Source organism: Cervus elaphus, chromosome 19 (assembly GCF_910594005.1).
Source record: "Cervus elaphus chromosome 19, mCerEla1.1, whole genome shotgun sequence".
Classification (NCBI taxonomy): Eukaryota; Metazoa; Chordata; class Mammalia; order Artiodactyla; family Cervidae; genus Cervus; species Cervus elaphus.
Window position 1 is genome coordinate 52,318,317 of NC_057833.1, and position 18,158 is coordinate 52,336,474.

At 34.7% G+C, this 18,158-nt stretch overlaps 1 protein-coding gene across 4 annotated transcripts in view; it reads left to right on the forward strand.

The window, feature by feature from the left end:
- GOLGB1 (golgin B1) overlaps window positions 1–18,158 on the forward strand; it is a 75,114-nt gene that overhangs the window by 12,711 nt on the left and 44,245 nt on the right. The window contains exons 3-10 of one of the 4 annotated variants that reach the window (XM_043875102.1): window positions 197–349; window positions 549–701; window positions 2,678–2,803; window positions 5,593–5,718; window positions 8,289–8,396; window positions 9,505–9,618; window positions 10,663–11,065; window positions 12,115–12,230. In XM_043875102.1, the coding sequence (XP_043731037.1) occupies window positions 197–349; window positions 549–701; window positions 2,678–2,803; window positions 5,593–5,718; window positions 8,289–8,396; window positions 9,505–9,618; window positions 10,663–11,065; window positions 12,115–12,230 (1,299 nt within the window). Of the gene's footprint in view, window positions 1–196; window positions 350–548; window positions 702–2,677; window positions 2,804–5,592; window positions 5,719–8,273; window positions 8,397–9,504; window positions 9,619–10,662; window positions 11,066–12,114; window positions 12,231–18,158 lie in introns of all 4 variants that reach the window. The other 3 variants (XM_043875101.1, XM_043875103.1, XM_043875105.1) reach the window with 3 other exon arrangements.

Genomic DNA, 18,158 nt, shown 5'->3' on the forward strand with positions numbered 1-18,158 from the left:
ATTTTATTCACCTACTGTCTTAATTTTAAGTTTTGGGCTCTTTCACTTAATGTTATGTGACATTTGCTTCCCCATCTCCTCGGAAAGATTTCTTAAGTAAGGACAAGAGATAAGATGAAGTTGGAATGAAGAAACTCCTGTTGGGAAGCTTATACCTTTTCACTCGTAAATTGGCAACCTTTTGTCTAAATACCAGGAATTACCCCAAGAATCTGACATGGAATTTAATGATAGAACACAAGAGGATGTTCTGGAGCGCCTGGCTAATGTAGAACAGTTGGTGGTGGAACTAAAAGAAATCATTAGACAGAAGGATGCTGAATTGCAGCAGAAGGATGAAGTTCTACAGGTACCATTGTCCTTTCTTGCCAAGCATTTGATAAAAGACAGATATAAGAGTTAACTTCAGTTTTTCTCTTCATTTAGATTATTAGAGAATCTGATTTCCCTAATACTGTAAGATGATGCCTACTGAGAATAACTTTTGTTATATACTGGAGAAGTGATGAATAAACATTTGTGTATTTACCATCATTGTTCTCTGACAGGAAGAAAGAAAAGCTGCTGATAACAAAATAAAAAAGCTAAAACTTCATGCTAAGGCCAAATTAACTTCTTTGAATAAACACATAGAAGAGATGAAGGCACAAGGAGGGACTGTTCTGTCCACAGAACCTCAGTCAGAGGAGCAACTCTCCAAGGTATAGTGACTGGGTATAATATATACTTTCTGAGGAGCAAAAGCCTCTCATTGTCACTAATCACAAAAATTTATGAAGCTGAAGTAATACAGCACTAAATGCTGTCCTTTTATTGAGCTCACAGTCTAACTGGGCTACGGACCAAGCACAGAATAAAAGGCCAACAAAAACATGGAAGTTAAATATCAGTTGTAACCTACACTTGCAGAGAATTAAAAAGGCTAACAAGAAGAAGTAAATATTGAAGTGAGGCATTTAGCTTTTGAATCCTTGGTTAGAAGAGTAAACTAGGTGATCTCTAAGGTTTCTCCCAGCTCTGAAATTCTTTAATTTAGTGACAGACTATGCTTTGTCTTCATGTGGCAACATAATAGTACTTTGAAGTTTCATGCATTGTGGGCTTAATCAGCTGGATTATTTTAGGCTCCAATAAGGGATGCACTCTAGATTTATGACTGCCACCAACAAACAGTTTAAGGTGGAAGTTAAGAGAAAGGAGTAAGCAAAGTGTTGCCTTTTGAGAAATTGAGCATTGTTCCAGTACTTGTTCTTACTGTCTTTCCCAGATATTCACATTCAGTCAGCTAGTTAGAGAACAAGAAACTTTTGGCAAATTTGGTATAGAATAAAGAGAGACCAGCCCCATCAGATATACACATTACAGTTGGCTTAGATGTCACTCTGCATAGGAGATCTTTTAGTTTGTTTTAGCTTTCACTGTGTTTTTTTTTTGACTCACTAGTATTCTTATCCACAATGATTTTAGTTCTTGGGAAATGAGATTTTAATCAATTCTTTAGGCATAACCCTTGGGTTGCTAGTACCCTGGTTAGTCTTTCCTTCCTGGGTCTAATGCTCAGAAGATATTACTTTTCCTGCATTGATAGATAGCCTTATTTAGCTTCTCAAAGCTGATTTTAGAAGCTTCTCTTATTCTTCTCAAATAATGCCTTCATCTGGATTCTTCTTATCTTACTCATTGGTTTTTCCTCTCATTATTCTCTCTTCCCCCTGGCTGTCTCTAGCACCAGCCTGTCTCTCCCCATGTGACTTTGTTTCTTCTAACTTCTCCCTCTGCTATGTTGTTATATTTTTAAATTATCCATTTTATACCTGCCCCCCCCCCCCTTTTTTAAAGCTCTGAGACCTTAAACAAATCAGCATCATGTAGCTTCATTTCCTCCCTCTGTTAAATGAAAGGGTTGGATTAAATGATTTCTAAGTTTCAGCAATCAGTCACAGCAGCTCTTTAACTATTGTTTACCCATGACAGAGATTGATAGTCTCTGGAAAGTGTAGTTGAAGAAATGATGGCAATCCTTAGATACTTGACAGACTGTTAATGTGGAAGAAAGTGTAAAATTATTCTGTGTGGTTCCAATAAGCAGAATAAGTTCATTTTGGAGGGCAAGGAGTGGTGGTGAATTCAGTTGGGAGGCAGAATCTGGTTCAGTCAAAAGAAGAGCTTTTAGGGGAAAAAAAAAGACTGTTGAAAGATTTTAATTCCTCTCCTCCTTCCGTCTCTTTTATGATTTTTTGTCTTTCACTTAGCAGCTGTGTTTTCCTGAATTCTGTCCTCTAGTTCTTCAAGGCAGTGGGGTTATGAGTTTTATGTTAAGTTTTAGTCCTGTATTGCACTAACTGATTTTGCCCTCAGACTAAAAACTATAAAAATAGGAAATTTGGTGTCATTTCTTCCAGGTATTAACTCCCCTCTGATATCCTCCTGCTTCTGGTTGCTCCCCATCGTCTTCAGATAGCTATTTGTCTATCTTGTCCAGTTTATAGTGCGGAAGGATGGGTCTGACAGGAACTTCTTGGCCATACTCAAATTCGAAAACTCTTAAGATTGCTTCCTTGTTATTAGGTCAAGTGTTATTTTTTGCTCGCATTTATTGGATAGCACTATAATCAAGGAGCTGTATAGGGCAAATTAGATTCTTTTAAATAAATAACTTTATTTCCTGCGTTTTCAGCATGACAAGAGTTCTACAGAAGAGAGAGAAGTAGAAAAGATAAAACATAAACTCCAGGAGAAAGAGGAACTAATTACCAGTTTGCAAGCCCAACTTTCCCAGGCACAGGCAAACCAAGCTACACAGGTAGGGGTGTAAGTTACCTCATAATCATTAAGTTAATAAATCACTAAAGCTCAATGGATTATTATACTAACAACAATAGTCATGTAATATTTTTCTATGTCTCTGTCAACTCCTTCCTTCCTTGTTGCCTTCCCTTTTCTTTGCTCTTGTCTTTCCTTCTCCACTAAGTCTAGTAATTCTACTAGACTGTGCATTGGTGTTATCATCCATGGTTGATATTTGTAGATAGCCAAATATCTTTTTCAATATATGGTTTCACACATTTTATTTCAGAAGAGTTTTCTTGAATCATATAGCTTGTAGTATTTGGTCTGTTTTCTTCCTTACGGACTTCTATTACCCATATATTCCACCTTTGATTATCTTCCATATTGGTCACTTTCAGTTCCTTTTTATCTCTTCCTTTTCAAAAGTTTCTTTTTTTTTTTCTTCTTTAAGGCATTCTATTTCGTGTTTATTTACTTTTGTAAATAAATTGTTTTGTGTTCAAAATAAATTGTTTCATGTTTTGTGTTCTTTTCAGAATGCATTTTGATTCAAAAGAATCAAATTTTTCCTGAATTTTGTCACCTCATTTCTGAGTTTTTCTAATTCTGATTTTAAAACTGTTCTTTTGTGTCATATCTAATTTTCTTATTTTTTAAAAACAGCTTTTGAAACAGATTGCAATTTTGACTTTGAGCTTGCCTATGGTATGCTTTTCTCACCTGCTTGGTTTTCTTTTCTTTTTTTTTTAATGATAACTTTGGATGGGATTTGACCTGGATCCTTTTATGTTTCTTATTTTTGTGTGAAATTAATTTTCCTAAACTTTTTGAAGGAGGCTTGATTCAGGAAAATGTTTTTTATTTAACAGACTTCTCTTTTTTGTTATTTTTGTGTTGTGTTCGAAGATAAGGCAAGTGGATCTCTGAGGTTTCCTGGCCTTCCCCCTGCCCTTCACTCTGATCTATACTAACATTGCTTGATAGTAATATAATGTGAGTCACATGCATAATTTTAAATTTTTTAGCAGCTATATTGCAAAAGATAAAGAAGAAACAAGTAAAATTAATTTTAACAATTATTTCATTTAGCCCAGTATATTAAAAATATACTTTTCAGAAATATAAAAATTATTTTTATGTTAATTTACATTCTTTTTTCTGCACTAAGTCTGAAATTTAGTGTGTATTTTATATTATATCTCAATTTGGATGCTGAATTTTCATTGGAAATTCTTCATTTGTGTTTAGATTTCATAAAATTTCCAGTTGAGAAAATAGACTCAAATACTCAAATTGTTCCGTACATATTTAGAAACTTGCCTGTCACTGAACTGAGGGCCAAACATCATTTTCCTTTAATATTTGCATCCATGTTTAGAAACTGGCTAATTATTTAGGATAGTTAATTTGAAAAAAATCAACTTTAAAGCTACATGTGTGAGAAATGAAAGCACATGTTCACAAAAGGACTTGTATATGCATGTGCATAGCAGCTTTACTTGTGAAACCAAAAGCTAGAAATAACTTATCTGTCAGCAGGAGAATATTTAAATACACAATGGGATACTACTTAGAAATAAAAGGAATGAGCTATGCATCAGTAGTACATCTTTATTTTAAATTTAAAAGTATATCTCTACTTATTTTTGAACTAGAAAAATAATAAAAGCTATATTTATATTTTAATTAGGTATATTATGATTTAATCATAATTATGATTTGCATAGATGTCAACTATTATTCATACTCTCTTCATTAAGTATTCAAGTAAGCACATCACATAGGTGTATAGGAAAAAAATCATTTAAATTGCATCAATCCATTGACACTGGCTGGATAGCTGATGTGTTTATTGTAACACTAGGAGCAACATGCACATTTATTACTTGCACAGCGGTTCAACAGTATATTGCATGATGCAGCTGGTAAAGTGAAAGATAATCATACAAAAACATAATTGTATTTAATGTAAAAATAATTTATTCTTTAATTAAAATGAACTAATTAATAATTTAATTTCTCACTTACATTAGGCATATTTCAAGCCCTTGATAGCCACATGTGGCTAGTTGATGATGAATTGTGTAGCACATGTGTAGCCCTTCTTTGTCTTCTATTTCTGTTATCCCTATTCTGCTTAATTTCTATTTCACACCTGGAGGTTTCTTCTTGGTGCAGTTTGTATTTTGGGTGGCAGTCCTAATGAGTTAGTTTTCAAACTTCAGGTAGGCCAGATTATTCTAGCCTTTTTGTCCTTTTTACAGTGGACCCCTTTACTCAGCCAGAATCAAAGAATGGAAAAGCTTTGCCAACTCAAGCTGTTGTCCTAAGATTGGCCAACTGTGCTTCCCAGTAAGAATTTATTGGCCATTTGGGGATTTTCCTTTTCTCAAGGCAATCAGATGTTGCTCTGTTGCTGCCTTCCTCCTATTGCACAGACTCTGATACCAGAGTCTTTTGGTGGTTTGTCCCTACCTACATGTATTTTAGGGTTTGTAGTACTGCCTTCCTAATTTTACTGTAAATATTGTCAATGAGTTTTTGGTTTTGTTATCTAGTTGTACTGTCTGTTTCTGTGTGAGGATTCAGAGAAATTAAAAAACTGCTCCCCTTGTTTAAGTTTCCCTCTGACAAGTGATTTTGGTAATTTTTAAAAAAAACCACAGTTCATGCAGTTCCCTTCAGTGTTAAATGGAAACTAGAAGGATATTGGTAGGTATTGAGGGCAAATGAAAAGGGAGGTCAGAGAATTAAGAGTGCCAGTTCTTTTGCTTAAATATTTGTTTCCTTCTGTGTCTTCAGTCTGCTAAGAGTTCAACAGAGATGGAAGAATTTTTAATGATGAAGCAGCAGCTCCAAGAGAAGGAGGAACTCGTTAGCACTTTGCAAACCCAGCTCAGCCAGACGCAGGCCGAGCAAGCCGCTCAGGTATGGTGGGAGGTGCCTCAGGCTCATTAGAGTAAAGAACCGTGAGAGTTTAAGGTCAGGGTGGGGGGGGGATATGTATACTCACACTTGATTTGTATTGTTGTACAGCAGAAACAGAACGTTGTAAAGCAATTTTCCTCCAATTAAAAAAAATTTTAAAAATAGAAAAAAATAATGTAGCTCATGAAATACATGACAAAACGGAAAAAAAAACAGCTTAAGATTATTACATGACAAGTGAATTCAGTCTATTTTTAAAACTTTAGTAGGTGAAAGTATAGTAGCTAGAATGTTACAGTAGAAAGTAGAAGGGTGTGGTAGAAGAAGAAATTAGAAGTGTTATTTACCTTGATGAATACACCATAACCTAATTTATGGCTGTTTCTTAGTTCTACAGGCCCAGAAACTTGGTTTTAATAGTATACAAAGATTCAGTCTTTTAGAAAGGAATGAGCTTATGCTAAGTTCCAAAAAGACTGTTAGATAAATCAAAAGAAATACAAATGACTAAGTCCATTCTTCATAGTAAAATCTTAATGAGAAGTTAAATTATAATCAAAATATTAGTGGTGAGAAGGTGGTACAAGTTATGTGGTTCAATGTTAAAAGGCCCCAGTACACGACTTTCTTCTTTATAGTTGTTTCTGCTACCAGTACCAGAAATTATTCTGCTACCAGGACCAGTAGTTATTTCTGCTACTGTTTGAACTGCCATCCTCAATTCTTTATATTTTTCTGAATTTCCCGTTTGACCACACACTCTTATATTTTTCCTTTGATAATGCTCAAATGACTCAAGAAACATTTTTTTCCTCTCAAGTGCCTTTGCACAATAGCTAATCTTATCCATTGGGTGTCTGGTGTTTATTGATAACTTGTAGTATTAGTTGGTACTCTCTGTCTATGGATGACCTACTACTGTGTATAAATTTAAAATTGGATATTCTAAGATCTTAAGTTTTGCCTATTAGCTTTTATCATGTCCTTTTTTGTACACATTATATGATGTAGGATGGGGAAATACAGAATATTTTTACCGAGTGGCTTACTACACAGAAAGCCAAGGTGTATGGGTATATACACACACACACACACACACATAAATGTATTAATTGATCCATCATAATATAAGCCATTCAGAATGTTCAGAACAAGCAGCAATACAAAGTATTTTGTGAGGTGAAAGAGGTTACTGTGCATGTGACAACCAAGGAATCTTACATGGAAGACTCAGGATTTAGGTAAAACAATGATGGATAGATAATATAGTTTCAACAGGGTGGGGAAAGGGTATTCCAGTTGTGGGGAATGGTGTGAGCAAAGTCTCAGGAAAAAGAGTATGGTACATTTATAGGAAAGGATGTGTAGATATGTTTGGCTGATGAAGGACTCCAGTACCTATACATTTGAAACATAGGATTTCAAATTTATAGTGACATCAAAATCCAGATAATGGCAGAAACCAACAAAATTCTGTAAAGCAATCATCCTTCAATTTAAAAACAAATAAGTAAAAGACACAGTAGAGAAAAAAAACGTATCATGAAGATTTTTTTTCTCCTGCCTTAGGAGGAGAGCCAAGTTTGGTTCAAAGTGTCACAAATCGAACAATCAACAGTAATTGAAGGACCAGTGCAAAATGGGCAAGTGAAGAGCTGGTTGGCATGCTTAGCCACAGATCTTAAGGAAGTGAATAAGTGCATACACACACACACACACACACACACACACACACAAAACCTAAGCCACAGATCTTAAGGAAGTGAATAAGTGCATACACACACACACACACACACACACACACAAAACCTAAGCCACAGATCTTAAGGAAGTGAATAAGTGCATACACACACACACACACACACACAAAACCTAAGAATGAAACAAAAACACTGATACCGAGCAACTCACAAACAGTCAGTTTATTTCCATTTCATTCAGTCACAAATGAGGGTGATCTAAAATCCTGCAAGTAATGACACTTGAAAATAGCTGTCTGGAGAGGCAGTGTGGATTGAATGGAAATATACTAAGTTCTTTGGTAGAAGCAATTCTCTGAAAATAAGACCTGAAAGAAAAGTTTGTATTTCCAGTTGTAGAGAATCTTGAGTAGAAGATAACATTATTTTGAGGTTTATAGGGCATGAGAATTTCATTGAAAGTTTTTGACCACGAGTGTGATATTCAATGAATTATCTATGGCCTAACAGGAATCTAACTTTGTATGTTTAATATTCCAACCTCCTTAGATCTTTTAAAAATGTACCTCTTGTATATTTAAACCCTGTATTAACCATGCAAATACAGTTTTTATTCAAAATTTATATTTAAGCTGACTTCTGAATCTAATGACAGGCTTTCTCTCACATTTTGAAATTACCATCAGGCCTAGCTCTTTTCCAAAAATCTCATCCTTTGACATTCAAAATTTAATCTGAAATATCTCTTGTCTTATCAGTTCTCAGTGTCTGTGTTTGGAGAACAGTCTGTGAGTTTTGTTTGTGTGATAATTCTGGGAGTGTAACTTGCATAGTTTCTCTGGTGTGTGTCTTCAGTTGAGTTCCATGCAGCAGGTGGTCCGAGAGAAAGATGCCCGCTTTGAGACACAAGTTCGTCTTCATGAAGATGAGCTTCTTCAGTTAGTAACCCAGGCAGATGTGGAAACAGAGATGCAACAGGTGTGTTGCTAAAACCTAGTAGAATGTTGATTTGGTTAACATTTAATTAAGTTACCACAGCCACTTTTCCATCCTTGCCCACTGCTCTTAACTTGGTGTGGGTTTGTTCATTAATTGCCTTCTTTTTGGTGCTCTTTTCTTCTGTTGCATATTAATTATTTATATTTCTTTACCTTTTCTCTTACCCCTCTAATGAGATTGTCAGTACTCAAAAGCTGAGTTTAATTGGCAAATGTGTGTGGTAGTCAGAAATTGGTTTCTCTTCCGTTTGCTCATTGTAGCTACCTTTGTACATTAGAAACCTGATGCAAAGCTTCAAATCAATGAAGTCAGTTTTAAACTTTAGAAAATTTAAAGAAAACAAAGGAGTGATTTTGAAACCATAAAGCCTTTTATTAAATCATTCTTTTAAAAAAAATCATTGAGTAATTTTTGAAACTTGGCTTCATTGTTTTTAAGTTTGTCACCTACTAACTCAAAAGTATTTGTTTCTGTTTAATGTGTAAGGCAGTGTGGTACTCAGAGGCACTCCAGTGGTATTTTTCATGGTTGATCCACCTAATTGATTTTGAGTGAAAACTTCTTCCATGTTCTAGACAATCCTTCAGAATACATCACTAAATAAAGTTTCAGAATACAGCACTTTTTAAAGTTGATTATTAATATATACATGTATTATTGACTTATTCATTCAACAAATGTTTATCAAGTGCATGTCCCATGCATGAAACCAGAAGAGAAATGGTTCTTGCCTGTGGAGAATGTTCTCATAGGTGAGTAGGATATATGTGTACCTATATTGTTTAGGTACAGGAGATTGACTATATAATTTTAAAAGTGGATATGTGTAATAAATATCTAATTATTAAAAAGGCCCCCTAATTCAGGGACTTGGCTTGTGTCAGTTTGGTTGTTGTTAGTGCTCTGGAGAAGATACTTTGAAGATTCTTTGTTGCTGCTGGTTGAGGAGAATGGCAATGTCTGACTCTTTAACCTGTCATCCCTAACATTCAGAAATCTTAGGATACAAGTCTACCTGACGTTTTGAAAGTAATCAGGTAATGATGCTCACGTGTTAGCACACTGTGTCTGAATGTTTCCTTCTCAGAAATTAAGGGTGCTGCAGAGGAAGCTCGAGGAGCATGAAGAAGCCTTGCTGGGCCGCACTCAGGTTGTGGACCTGCTGCAGCAGGAGCTGACCGCTGCTGAACAGAGAAACCAGGTACTGCCCTGTGATCTCTGCTGCCTGCCTCGGGAGCATTCATTTCCAATTTAGTTCGCCAGGGAGCAGGTATAAAATCCTATTAGAAGCCTTCAGAGAATTGATGCCGTTTATTCATTCTATCAACAAATTCCCTGTGCTTAAGTGGTGGTGATACTATGATGAGCAAAATGTATACAGTTTTTTCCCTCCTGAAACTTATATTTCAAATCTTTTATTGTTGCTCTTTTCCTTTGTGATTTTAGGTCTAGGATCCTAGTTTCTTTAGAATGTGTTCTTTTCCTCTGAAAGTCCATATTCTGTGCTTGTCCATCTGGGTCCTGCATACTGCTGGAGAAAGTCATCATCTTTCTTCTTTTCAACTCTCCTTGAGAACAACTGTCTTTCTTGCATAGAAACATGTTCTCGTATCTCCAGTCCTAACAAACCCTGACCCTGAGTCTCCTCCCTGGCTGTCATCACACAGTCAGGTTCAAATCCCAGTTGTGCTACTTACTAGATAGGTACTGTAGAAATATTTACACATGTGTGACTTTATGGTAAATTTCCCTTGTCTGTTTCTTTTAATACCTTGTAAGTATCTCTTTTGGCCTCTAATGTTTTGTATTATACTGATCTGTTTAAGTATGATGCTCCCACTAAACTCTAAGTTCCTTGAGGGCAGGGACTGGATCCATTTATTCATTCATTTATTCAGTATTTATTGAGTACCAGGTACTTAGTATGCCGTATATTATGCTAGATGCTGGAGAACAGTAATGGTAAAACAGGCACAGTCCATTCACTTATTGAACTAATTTTGTATTGGGACACATGTAAATGAAAAAATAATGACACTGTATATATGTGTGTATATACATATATAAATACACACACACACAATTGTCAAAAGTACCAAGAAGCAAAAACAGAGGACCTTTACGCAATGGGAAGTTTGGTCCTGAGTGTCTCGGCCTAGGCTTCACCTAGAAAGGGCTCTTCATTATGCTTATTGAAATGCAAGAATGAATTTATGGTTCATGAGGCTTTTTTTTTTCTTCTTAGATTCTCTCTCAGCAATTGCAACAGATGGAAGCTGAGCTGAGCACTTTAAGGAACACTATAGAAACAGAAAGACAGGAGTCCAAGGTTCTGATGGAAAAGATGGAACTAGAAGTGGCAGAGAGAAAACTGTCTTTCCATAACCTGCAGGAAGAAATGCATCATCTTCTTGAACAGCTTGAACAAGCAGGTCAAGCCCAGGCTGAACTGCAGTCCCAGTACAGTGCTTTGGAACAGAAGCACAGTGCAGAAATGGAAGAGAAGACCTCTCACATTTTGAGCCTTCAAAAATCTGAGCAAGAGCTGCACTCTGCCTGTGATGCCCTCAAGGATCAAAATTCAAAACTTCTCCAAGATAAAAATGAACAGGCAGCTCATTCAGCCCAGGTCATTCAGCAGCTGGAAGGTCAGTATCTGAGTGCTTTTGAAGCCCACTTGTGTAGCACCTCAGTAGCTCCTACTGTAAAATTTCAGGTATCTCTTAATGACATCATTTGCTTGTTAAACCAATGGATCTAGAGAAGGATTAAGAAAGGTGTCTCTTCTGAACTCTTTGTTCCTTTTCTCCCATCTCTAACTGAAGTTATAATCTGACTTAATATTATAATAATCATTATAGTACTAAAAACTATTGATAGTGATGTGTCAAATTTTAAAGTATGCTTTGTGAAGCATTACTGTGGTCTAAAGGGTTCATTAACTGAAATGAATAGGATTTGAATTAATTTGTGGAAAACTCAATCCAAATCTAGTTGCAAAGGTAGGGAGACTAAATTATATGGAGTCAGCCTTACTTCTAAAGATGGATCTGAATGCTTTTCTTATAGGTGAAAATTTCTTTTTAAAGAAAATTTTTACCCTTTAAGGAGATTTAAGGAAAACTTATTTTTTAAATATGTTATTATTAAAGTATTAATAATACATGTCTCTGATTTAGTTTAATTCTGATAGATTGGCATACAGGAAAGATTTTAGAAAGCATTAAATTGAAGATCTGTGTTGAAGAAAGCTGAACATTAGCCAAAAAGCCTTGCAGGGCATTACATGGGGACAGTGTATTACCTGAGTGTGCTATTCTCTTAACTGAACCATGCTGATGTTTCAAACTGTGTGCTAGAATCTCAGTAGGATTTTTAATGCTTGTGTGGAGACTGAAGAAAATAAAAAACATGTAGGGCATTTTCAAGGGGGAAAGGAAAAATGACTTTTTAAAAATATACCTAGGCCTGTTTCATTTTGCCTATGAAGGAGGCTTACTGAGCTGTCCTTTGGTCTTTGAGAGTAATTAAACAGTTTATAAAAATGTTGTCACGTAAAATATGCTGGCATTATGTTTTAATTAAGATAATTGAACCAGAATAAACAGCATATGGTCTACCCCTAGAAGATAATAACTCATTAAGTTTTGGATGTAAGCCAAAGATCATTTCAATCTACTTATTTTCTTTTCCGTAGATCAACTCCAGCAAAAATCCGAAGAAATTAACCGATTTCTAAATAAGCCACCATTGCTAAAACATGAAACAGCATCTCAGACTTGTTCGCCAGATGTTTCTCATGAGGGCACACAGGTAATTACATGTGTACTTCTTATGAATATGATCTGTTTGTCTTTGCTGTATGTGTACTTGGGTGTTCTAATAGAATTTATTCTAGAAAGCAGTATAAGCCTTCTGTCTTTTCTGCCTGATAAAATCCCTTTTTTTTTTTTTTTTTTTTGAGGCAATTCCATTTGAAAGGAATCCTGAAAAGTGTCCCAAAAATGAATGAGGAAAAAATAGATAGTGAACACCGTGACCTCAGAAGATTTTCTAATTTTAAAATCTTAATATGTTGTATTAGAGATAAGTCATTAATTTTAATCTTATAATCAGTTTTCCCAGTCAGGAGTACAATTTTGCTTTTGGTAGGCTGAGATTTGATCAGGTTTTCAGTATACAATTTAGTCTAACCAAACTTAAGTCTATTGTAAAAGTCATAATGCTCACATTAATCAGCTAATGGTAAAAAGTTTAATTGCCTATTAATTGGCCAGTATATTCTCTCTGCCTTCTCTAAAAATCTCTGGAAAGCTATGTTTTAATTGCCAGAAGCTGCTTATTAAGCTTGAATATCAGAACAAGGAAAGTTAGTTTGATGACTTAGTGTCAAGCTGGGATAACTAGATTAATCATCTCCATTATAAGATTATACCCTTCCAAACTGACAGATACATTGGTAAGCAGAGTACCACAGTCCCTGGGCAGTACTTTACACTGACAAAAATGTTTGTTTCCTGGTTTTTGCCATCTAGGCTTTCCAGTCTCTTCTATCCTCCCATTCTCAACTTTTTGCTCTTATGTTTTGTTAAGACATTTTTCAGCAACTCTAAAAAATTCTAAGAATTTTATAGTGAACACTTGCATACTACCACATAGATTTTTATCAATATGTACTATATTTGCATTATCGGATATCTACCTATTCATCTACCAATTCATCTGAAGTTTTTATGTTTCACAGTAAGTTGTAGACATCACTATCTTTTTCTCTAAATATTTTAGCATGCATACCATTGAGTAGATTTTAATATTTATGTATAGTTCTTTTTCTTTGAAGCATGATTTACAAAACACAAAATGTACAAGTATTAAATGTGCCATTCATTGATTGGCATGATAAAATGATATGCATTTTATCAAATGCATTACTCAAATCCCTATCAAGACATATCACCTTACACAGTACCCTTTTGCAGTCAACCCCATTACTGTCCTCCAGAGATGAACCAGTGTTCTATTTTTTCACCTTAGATTAATTTTCCATGTTTTATAGCCTATTAATGTAATCATATATTTGTATTCTTTTGTATAAAACTTCTTTCACTCAGCATATTTTGAGATTCATTTATGTTATTGCATATATCATAATTGATTGTTTGCTGAGAAGTATTTCATTTTATGAATGTACTGCATTTTCCTTTTGCATGATTGTGCTATAATTTCCTTTTGATAGATACTTGGGTTTTTTATGTTTTGGCTGTTATGAATTAAGCTACTGTGGACATTCTTGTACAAGTATTTGTGTGGACATATGTTTTCATTCATCTTCGTCAAGTGCTAGTTGAGGAAACTCTGGGCCATAGAGTAAGAATGCATCTAGCTTTATAGGGAAATGCTGGATCTTTTGCCAAAGCGATTTTAATATTTGTATGTGTGCTCAGTTGTGTCCGACTCTGCCATCCCATGGACTGTAGCCTGCTCAGCTAGGCTCTTCTGTCCATGGGATTTTTCCCAGCAAGAATGCTGGTGTGGTTTGCTGTTTCTTCTTCCAGGGGATCTTCCCAACCCAGGAATCGAACCCATGTCTCCTGCATTGGCAGGTGAATTCTTTACCACTGAGCCCTTTCTTGCCTAATATATATGAGAGTTCCAGTGGCTCTACATCTTCCCTAAGATTTTGTATTGTCAATTTAAAAATTTTAATCATTCTAATGGGTATGTATTGGTAGGTTGTTAGGATTTAAATTTGCTTTTCCCTGATGACAAATGACATTGAACATGTTTTTCTGAGATCCTTGGACATTTGTATTTCTTGTTTTGCTGAAGTATCTTTTCAAGTTATTTCCTCATTTTGAAAGTTGAGTTTTTTTTTACCTATTTGTCAAGTTGTAGTAATTCTTTATGCACCCTAAATGCCAATTTATTATCAGGCATGTTTGGTGACTATTTTCTCCCATGCTGTGGCTTGCTTCTTGTTTTCTTCATGATGCCCTTTAATTAGCAGTCATTTGCAATTTTGATAAAGTCTGTTATTTATCAGTTTTCTGGTTATAGTTTTCTGTGTCCTGTCTGTGAAATCTTTGCTTAACTGCAAGTTATGAACATACTTACTTATATATGAACATACTCTCTTATATTTTCTTCCACAAGCCGTATAGTTCTAGCTTTCAGAGTTAAGACTATGAACCTCAATAAATTTTTATATGTGGTGTAATATAAAGAGTCAAGGTTTATTTTTTTTCCTATATGGATATCCAGTTGTTTCAGCACTGTTTCTTAGAAATACTTTACTTTCCTCATTAGATTACTTTGGTAACTTTGTTGAAAGCAAATTTATGAGCTTTCTCTTCTATTGATCTGTCATTTCTTATGCCTGTATCACATTGTTTTCATTACTGTAATTTTGAATCAAGTATTATAAATCCTCTGACTTTGTTCTTCTTTTTAAGATTGCTTTGATTATTCCAGGTTCTTTACATTTCCAGAGAAATTGTACAGTTAACTTTCTCAAATTCTGTTTGAAAAAAAAACTGGATGGGATTTTGAATTAGCATTGTGTCGAATCTATAGATCAGTTTAGGGAGAATTGACATCTTAATACTACTGAAGTTTTCAATTCATGAGTATAGTATCTCTCTTCACTTACTAAGATTTTCTTTATTTTTTTAATTTAAATTTTATTTTTAATTATAGAATAATTACAATATTGTGATTGTTTTTGCCATACATCAACATTAATCAACGATAGGTATACATGTTCCCTCCCTTTTGTAGCCCTTTCCCACCCCTCTAGGTTTTCACAGAACACTGGCTTTGGGTTCCCTGCGTCATGCAGCAAACTCCCACTGCCTGCTTTACATATGGTGATGTGTATGTTTCAACGCTATTCTCTCAAATCATCCCACCCTTTCCTTCCCCCACTGTGTCCAAAAGTCTGTTCTAAATGTGTGTGTCTCCTTTGCTGCCCTGCAAGTAGGCTTATCAGTACTGTCCTTCTAGATTCTGCATATTTGCATTAATATACAATATTTGTCTTTTTCTTTAACTTACTGCACTCTTTATAATAGGCTCTAGGTTCATCCACCTCATTAGAACTGATTCAAATGTGTTCCTTTTTATAGCAGACTAATATTCCATTATGTATATGTACCACAACTTCCTTATCCATTCATCTGTTTATGGGCATCTAGGTTGCTTTCATGTCCTAGCTATTGTAAATAGTACTGCTGTGAACATAGGGATATGTGTCTTTTTCAGTTATGGTTTCCTCAGAATATAATCTCAGTCATAGGATTGCTGGGTCATCTGGTATTTTTATTCCTAGTTTTTTAAGGAATCTCTATACTGTTCTTCATAGTGGCTGTATCAATTTGCATTCCCACCAACACTGTAAGTGGGTTCCCTTCTCTCCGCACTCTCTCCAGCATTTATTGTTTGTAGACTTTGATGACTGCCATTCTGACCACTGTGAGATGATACCTCATTGTAGTTTTGATTTGCATTTCTCTAATAGTGTTTGCTGTTGAGCATCTTTAATGTCTCTCAGCACTGGTTTGTAGTTTTGGTTGGAGGAGTTATGCATGTTTTAGAATTTATTCTGAAATAGTTTATATTTTTTAGTGCTGTTGTAGATGGAATTTATTCTCTTTTCATTTTCCAATTGTTTGTTGCTTGTATGTAAGTATACAATTGAATTTTGCTTATGTGAACTTGATATTTATTGTATTAGTTCTGGACTCTTTGTAGATTCCTTAGGATTTCCTACATAAACAGTCATGTCATCTGCAAATTAAGACAAGTTTGCTCCTTTCTAATCTTTATGCCTTTATTTCTTTTTCATTCAATGGCTAGGACATTCACAACATTGTTTAATAAAAGTGGTAATATTGGGCCTTCTGGCATTTTTCCTGATCTTAGGGGAAAGTATCCCATATCTTACCATTAGCTGTGCTGCTAGACTTAAGTCTTCCATGAATGTTCTTTATCAGATTGAGGATGTTCCCCTCAATTCCTAGTTTGGTAAGAATTGGTATTAGATTTTGCCAAATGCCTTATCTGCATTTATTGAAATGACCACATGGATTTTCTTCTTTATTCTGTTAATGTGGTACAGTACTTTAATGGATAAACCTAACTTGGTCATAAAATAATACACTTTTTATTTACTGCTGACTTTGATTTAATACTATTTTGTGGAGCATTTTTCTATGTGTACTTATAAAGGGTTTTAGTCCTGAACGTTTTCCTCTGTTTTGCAGTGCTTTGTCAGATTTTGGTGTTAGAGTTAATATGGCATCAAAAACACAAGTTGGCAAGTGTTCCGTTCTATTTTCTGGGAGTTTTTGTAAAATTGGTATTATTTCTCAAGAGTTTGAAAGAATTCACCATTGAAACCATCTGGGTCTGGAGTTGACAATGAATTTCTTCTGCAGATATGAGACTAATAAGATTTTCTTTTTCATCTTGTACCAGTTGGATTTTTGTTTTGTTTTGTCCATTTCATTGAAGATGTCAAATTTTTGTTATAATGGTGGTTGTAATATTCTCTTTTTATCTTTTTAATGCTTGTATACCCTGTGTAGTGATAACCACCTCTACCCTATTACTGTTTTTTTTAGATTAAGGTATAATTAACATATAACATTGTAGAAATTTAAGGTATCCAACTTGTTGATTTGATACCTATATATCTTGCAACAGAGTTACCACCATAGCATTAGTGAATACCTCCACCATGATACATAATTATCAGTTCTTTTCTGTCCTGAGAACATTTAAGATCTAATCTCTTAGCAACTTTGAAATGTATAATACATTATTGTTCATTATAATCACAATGCTGGGTATTAGATCTTCAAAACTTGTTCATCTTCTAACTGCAAATTTCTACTCTCTGATTTGTGGTTCATTTTCTTGATCAGACTAAACTAGAAATTGACTTTTTTTAAAAAAATATTTTCAAAGAACCAACTTTTAACCTTGTTAATTTTCTTTGTTTTCACTTTTACTGTTTTTTGATCCTTGGTATTTCTTTCTGTTTATTTGGTTTTACTTTTCTTTTTCTACCTTCTTAAGGTGTAACTTTATGTCAAACACTTCAGATCTTTTCTCATTTAAACGTTTAAAGTATACAGTTCCCTTTTAAGCACATGCTTTGATATGTTGTGTTTTTATCATTCAGTTTTTGAAGCATTTTCTAATTCTCCTTGTGATTTCATCTTTGATCATGGATTATTTAGAAGTGTGTTGTTTAATTATCCATATATTTGATTTTATTTATAGATATCTTGTTGTTATTATTGATTTCTAATTTAATTTCATTATGATCAGATAACATGTTCTATATTATCTCATTTCTTTGAAATTTATAGAGACTTGTTTTATGACACAGCACATGGTCTGTCTCGGTGAATATAGTTTGTGTGTGTGCCAAGTCACTTCAGTCGTGTCTGACTCTTTGTGATTCCATGGACTGCAGCCTGCCAGGCTCCTCTGTTCATGGGATTTTCCAGGCAAGAACACTGGAGTGGGTTGTCATTTCCTTCTCCTGGGGATCTTCTCAACCCAAAGATTGATGCCGAGTCTCCTGCATTGCAGGCAAATTCTTTACCATCTGAGCTACCAGGGAAGCTATACAATATAATATTGTATAAACATCACTTAAATCATAGTATTATTTAGGTTATCTTTGTTTTGACTGATTTTAGTCTAGTTGTTAAAACTAGACTAATTTTTTTA